The following is a 6,816-nucleotide window of genomic DNA, read 5'->3' on the forward strand; positions in this document are numbered from 1 at the left end:
CGCAAAAGAGATTGAGTTTGCACCTGCAGCACCTAATGTGATCAACAATCCCATGCCACCTCGTAATGGAGCTTCCACCAGTGGACCATGAAGACTTTATGTTTGTCAGAGAACATTTCATTTGCATTAGAATAAGGCCAAGCTTGCCATTGTATAGAATTCTTTAGTATTTTCAATTGTATTATTTTTGTTGTTATCAAGTACTATTCATTGTAAGAAATTCATTTTGTTTGAATAAATAAAAATAATGCAATATACATGTTTTTCTCAAATCATTTCATCTTTGTCATTATGTTCATTGATATTCAACTCATTTGTCTTAAGCAACTAAAAATGGAGAATGATGAAAAATCAAAAATACATGAACTACTAATTGTATGCTTTTGGAACAAAGATCCTGCTGACGATGTACAGGCATTGTTTCAATTCCTAAACACTGGAGATATAAGAGAGTGAAACCTTCAACAACCCCTTTGAGCCTAAGGAGTAGTAGTTTCTTTTCAAAAAATTACAAAACCCTCAATCTTAACCAGGGGCAGGGTAGTCTTCAGTTAGTGCGACCGAGCGCTCAACTTTCAGGTATTCCATCAGAGGATCAATCATATTCTATCTCTCGCAACAAAAAAGGAAGAGCACAATCCACAATGGATGTCTCTCATTCACTAAGAATAAGGCAGTCACAACCTTTTCTTCAAGTCAAATCACCAAAGTCATACAACTTGTTCCCGAACGAGACAAAAAAGAATGAAAAGAAAGTTATGAATTATGATAAAAAAGAAAAAAGAGGAACAATAGCCCGCTAAGTCAAAAAAAAGAGAAGAAAGGAAAAGCTTTGAAGCAAATGACTTAGGCAAAAATTAGGGTGTATCCCGCTGGACAACAAAAACCAAATTCAAAATAAACCTTTTGTCCAGGCAGAAGTTAGGGAAAGCAAAAGGCAAAGTAAAAGAAAAATCCTCCGAGGGACAAGTTGTTGTAACCATCAACGAAAGAACCAAAGGGTGACTGCCACCTCCATCAAAGCCATAAAGGATCCTCATCCATCACAATCCTTCCTGAAAGGTGAACACTCGTATCAAACTGACTGAACGTAGGACTGGAGAACATCACGAAGAAGGGGTGGGTTAAGTAGAACTTGGGCCTTTATCCTTTGTTTCTTAAAACCGTGAACCCGACCACATTACAACCCTCAAAAGTCCTAATTGAAGCAAGGTTCGTTCCGAAAGCATACAGACTGTAAAATCATGTCAAAACTGAATCCTAATGTTGCTTGTCACTTGTGTTAGTATCAGTACAACATTTTGACAAATAAAACTTTTTTCTTTGAGATTAACATATTCATTGCATTCTCATTATCTTTTTCAAAAACAGAATCATTTCTAATCTGAAAATAAGTACTTGATACCAAGGAAAGTTCAACAATGAAATTTCATCGAGTAATCTTACAAAGGCAAAGGTTGGTCATCCGCTGAGCAAATATCTGAAGAATCCATTAGGTGTAAGAGTTCCTTTCAATCTGGGGCATTCATTCCATGATCAACATTGGGGCAGACCATTGCAAATCTCCACGATTCAAGCATATCAGAGTTCTTTCTCAAGAGATCCTACAAGCTGGGGCAAGCTAGTAACAATTCATTTCTTCATCTTCAATCAAGTGTTAGATATCGAGGCAGGTGTTGAGGAGTCAAGCCAAACACCTCACCTTCACAAATCATATCCTTCAAGAAATAACCCCCTGCAAGGGTACCTGTTATCCATTCCATAACTTGGAAACCATCATTCCATTAATGATCATACAATCATCATGCATATCATTGCATTCTCATTGGCATTTCTCCCACAATAATCCAATCATCAATAAAGCAGGGGCATCCACCCTACCTTGATTCGTAAACAGAGTTTCAGAACTCCACCTAATCTATTCCCCACACGAAGCAGAAACCCTAATTAATCAGTACGCTGCATATAGAATTCATTGCATTGCATCTCCAAAAGTGTATAGAATAAATCAAACATTGCATGTGAAGCATAAGCCAAGTTCTCATCAGATGAGGTCCCTACAAAGTATTCAAGTTGATATTCCACTGGATCACTCAGAGTTGCCATTGTGGTGTCATCTTCCAAAGTCAATCATGTTCATCTTTTTTCAACCCAGAGTTGATGTTTTTGTGTTCAACCCAAAGTTGATTTTCCCTTCATCTTTTAACCCCGAGTTAATTATCTTTTCCCACTCAACCCAGAGTTGATGGTCATCCTTTATTCAACCCAGAGTTGCTCTCCTTTTCCCACTCAACCCAGAGTTGACGGTTATCTGTTGTCTTTTCCCACTCAACCCAGAGTTGACGGCTATCCTTTATCCTTTTCCCACTCAACCCAGAGTTGACGGTTATCATTTGTTCAATCCAGAATTGACTATCTCTCTTACTAAAAGGAAATGAGTGGAAGAATTTTCTATGATGGCATTAACACAATAATACAGCCAACTTGTTTAAGGGGAACTCCCTCCGAAGTTAAAATATCCGGAATTCTTTATTATACCCTGCAACATAGGAGATTCCTTTTGTCTTATGACATTATGTGATCTTGGAGCAAGTATGAACCTCGTGCCTTTATCTATTTTTAAGAAGTTAGGCATTGGAGTTGTTATGCCAACCACAATCACTCTCCAACTAATTGATTGAAGTATTTGCTACCCCCAAGAAAATATTGAATATGTATTGGTAAGGATTGATAAGCTTGAATTCCCAATCTATTTTATCATTATGGATTTTAGTATTGATGAAGAAACTCTCATTTTGTTAGGAATACCATTTTTTGCTATAGGAAGGACGTTAATAGATGTGAAAAGAGAAAAGTTGACAATGAGAGTCAACGGCCAGCAAGTGGTGTTCAATGATCACATGAAACTGCAACATGCAAACTGGAAATGACTGCAAAGTGGGAAAAAAATGAAAAAGTGGAATTTGTAGGAAACTGTTGCAAAATGCAAACACTTTGTTGGAATATAGTTTTTATGAAGACAAATTATTCTCAAAGAAAGGAAAAGTGTTCAAGACTTAAGTACCCTCTAAGTCAAGGATCAAGTATGCACAAGTTATGAAAATCAAAAGGATTGGATCATAAGTTAAGGTATAATGGAAATTCATACTTATATAAATTTTAAGTGCTCAAATTTTATACACTTGAAAAAATTAAATTTTTTATTTGAACGACATGTCACAATTGTTTTCCTACTCTTGTTATGCTTCAGATGAGGTATGCCGGTTGAATATATTCTCCATTCTTTGCGGGATTATAACCTCTCGGTCCAGCTTTGACATTATCTTAGTGTGCATGATTTTAAGTTCTTCACTGAGTCGAATGTTTATACTTAGCATCGACAAGGTTTCTCTCAGGAAGATCTTTCTTTGTTTATTTCGGCAGTTTGGTGGTTGTGGAGGGCACGCAACACTATAGTCATTGCTAACGAAGATTTATTCATTTCTACTTTGCAATTGAGGACCCACAAGTATGTGTCTTTATTTAGTATTTGTAAACAAGTTGGTGTTAGCAATGCCAAATTTCCTCGCTAGGTTTCTTGGCATTTTAGTATAGCAGATTGTATCATCCTCAATACTGATGGTAGTAGCTTGGGTAACCCCGACCCTTCTAGTTTTGGGGGTCTCCTTCGTGGATTAGATGACTCTTGGATCAAAGGATTTGCAGGTTATATTGGAACTATAAATAACTTACATGTTGAGCTCATGGCTCTTCTGCATGGTATTCAGCTCGCTTGGGAGGATGGCCACCATAACATAATTTGTTATTCAGACTTTCTCCATGCTATTTAGCATGTAACTTCTCCTCTAAACTAGTGGCATGTCTACGCGTCTATTATAACTACTATTCAGGATTTGATGAAGCGACCCTGGAAGTTTTCTTAGGTTCACACTCTTCGGGAAGGAAACATGTCTGCTGATATTTTGGAAAAGATGGGATCATCAATTCGTGTCACCTTGGTCCTTTATATTTTAAATAGAGGCATATGAATCCTTTTCGTCTACTCCATTAGTTTAAAGTCTGTTAAAAAACTATGTGGCGGTGACAGGTTGATTTAACCAACTCTTGTAATGAAGTTAGTGTTGAAAAAACTGACGCTAAAAATTATTTCTAAAATTTTAAATTTTGTTCTTAGGCATCTTCCTCAAATTCACCAAATTTCCCGAATACAAAACCCCATGACAAATCTAAAAAAATTTCAAATATTTTTTTAAAAAATTATTTATAAAAATTTGTGATTTCAAATAATATATATTTATGTTAGATGATAAGATATAAAAAATGAATTTAATGTTTTTAATAATATAAAATTATTTTATTAAATTATTTTTGAAAATAATAAAAAAAATATATAAATTTTTTGAAGTTAAAACAAATAGGCTCTTCGTAGATGATCAAATATCAATTTGTGTAATTAAATTAAATTTTGTTTATAGTGGTTGGAACTTGGAAGTGTTCAACTTTAGTCAGCTGAACTCCTAACCAAAACATGCCAAAATTCATGAATTGATTAGTCGAATTAAAGTGTAATACAGTTGTCATATTCAACACGACCAGACAACAATCAGTGAACAATGTTTAGCCAAGTCCTTTCAGACGTATTCAACATACTAATAGTATGTCTACAGTAGACACGGTTACAACGACTGACTAAAACTCAAAGAGACCCCCTTGTTGCAACCAAGACACGAACTAGTCAAGTAGCACTTAACTTCACTGCTAGCGGTATGGGCATAAATTTTGCTCCACCATACCTATCAAAAACCAAAAGAGTAAAGCTAAAAGCCAAAGCAACATGGAAAACAAAACAGCCTTTATCTTTTAGCAACCACTATGTCCATAATTACGCAAGTAGGCGTTAAAATAAACATAGACAGAGAGGATGGACAAAATCATGAAACGCATGCTTTATGGAGTGTCAATGTATCATCATCATTTACCCACCAACCCAACAAACAAACGCCAACAATAATCATTAACTAGTTGCATTGCAAATTGGATAATTCTGTATTGCATTAGCAATCTTAAGGGAATTCTTACAAAACGAATCAACTAAATCATTGATTAATTTTACACTAAACGAATAATTTAATTTAATTGCTTTTCAAACATAACTTCATCTCAACAGTAACCAAATAATTATTCCGTTACCCAAGTTCTGCTTCTTCTCCGTGAACTTCTACTAAAAAATGAACCAGAACCAGAACCAGAAACGCTACGGCTACGGTTTAAATTAACGGAACCAAAAAACGATAAAAAATTACGAAAAATTCTGCGAATTCCACGTCTCTCTCTAACTCTATTGCTTCCTACTGCCAAAGAGACGCTTCTAGAATCTTCGTTTGAGTTATTACCGCCGTCCATCTCAGTGTAAACAACCGGTAACTGAATCTCACCGGCTCTCCGACCACCGGTGAATCTCCCGACGGCGAATCCACCTCCTGGTAATCTCCATATCGTCAATCCAACCGCTTCTTCATCGGTCTGGCCAGATAATCTACTCTCCGAGGGGTTTTGGTTTAGGTTTTGATCGGAAGGTAACTCGTGGCGGCAGACCGGGCACGAGTTTCGCATCGAAAGCCATGGGAGAATGCAATCGGAATGGTAAAGATGCTTGCACGGCATCTTACGCGCCTCTGAACCAAGCTCGAATGCTTCTTTGCAAACCGCACAGTGCGTTTCTTCTTCCACCTCTGCGTCGGTGATGTCCACCGTTGGTATTGACTCTATCGCCGCCTTTGACGCCGGTGGATTCTCCGCCCTACCGAAACCGTTGATTTCGATCTGAGAGAATTGCTCGAGCAATCGATCGAAGCCGGAACCAAGCAATAACTCCGACATATTAGGCGGAAGCGGACGTAGATCGGCGCCATTGCCGTCTTCATAATACAATTCAAAGCTACTCCCCTCACTTTCACCGCCGCCGCTACCGCCGTTGTCCTCTCTAGGTCCGCGAAGCACGATTACAGGATTGAAAGGCGATCTGTTGCCAGCGTTACGACGTCTCCGGCGGGAGGTTTGTCTCCTGGAAGAATGGATTCCGTCTGCGAACAAGGAAACAGCCGGAGAGTTACCGGCGTGAATCTCTTCCACAAAACCGCTTGTGCAGTGGGGACAAACGACGTCATTGTGATCCAAAAGGTGAACGAAACGCGTGCAGCTATAGCACCAAAACGACGCCGTGGAGGAGGGAAGCGTGTCCGAGTTCATTTAGTTTCAGAATGAGTTGACTCGGATAGAAATGAAGTTTTTTTTTTTTTGGTTTTAGTTGTGAGAGGAACGATAAAGAGAGAAAGGTTGATATAAGGGGTTAGGGAAAGAAGAAAATTTTAACTACGCGTTTTTCAACTACAGAACAATACTCTAGTGTACTGTGTCTCTGCTGGAAAGTACATGGCAATTTCTATTTTTATGCTATTTCTATTTACAATTAATTAAATTCTAATTTGATTGGATTTTAATAATTGAATAAGGAAATACTACTACTAATACATGGCAATTTCTATTTTATAGTTTTATATTTATAATTGATTAAATTCTGACTTATTGAATTTCAATAATTGAATAAGGAAAGGAAATCCTACTACATGGCAATTTCTATTTTTATATAGTATTTATAATTATATAAATTTAAATTGATTGAATTTCAATAATTGGATAAGGAAATTTTAAAAATAAATAATGGGACCAAGTTGGAATTAGGATCAGGCAGGCTTAAGGGATGATTAGAATTAACTAGAGTTAATTAAATATTAGTAGTTGATAATGGACCCACGA

At 37.0% G+C, this 6,816-nt stretch overlaps 1 protein-coding gene across 1 annotated transcript; it reads right to left on the bottom strand.

Moving 5' to 3' along the window:
- Positions 1-4,403: 4,403 nt before the first annotated feature.
- LOC131653958 (E3 ubiquitin-protein ligase RDUF2-like) lies at positions 4,404-6,395 on the bottom strand. The gene has a single exon (XM_058924310.1). It carries the CDS (start codon positions 6,247-6,249, stop codon positions 5,179-5,181), a length of 1,071 nt encoding a protein of 356 aa, XP_058780293.1. The 5' UTR covers positions 6,250-6,395; the 3' UTR covers positions 4,404-5,178.
- Between the last annotated feature and the right edge of the window lie 421 nt (positions 6,396-6,816).

This window comes from Vicia villosa, linkage group LG2 (assembly GCF_029867415.1).
Source record: "Vicia villosa cultivar HV-30 ecotype Madison, WI linkage group LG2, Vvil1.0, whole genome shotgun sequence".
NCBI classification, from domain to species: Eukaryota; Viridiplantae; Streptophyta; class Magnoliopsida; order Fabales; family Fabaceae; genus Vicia; species Vicia villosa.

Coding starts and splice junctions, on each gene's coding strand:
- LOC131653958 (XM_058924310.1), bottom strand. CDS start 6,249: ATGAACTCGGACACGCTTCCCTCCTCCACGGCGTCGTTTTGGTGCTAT.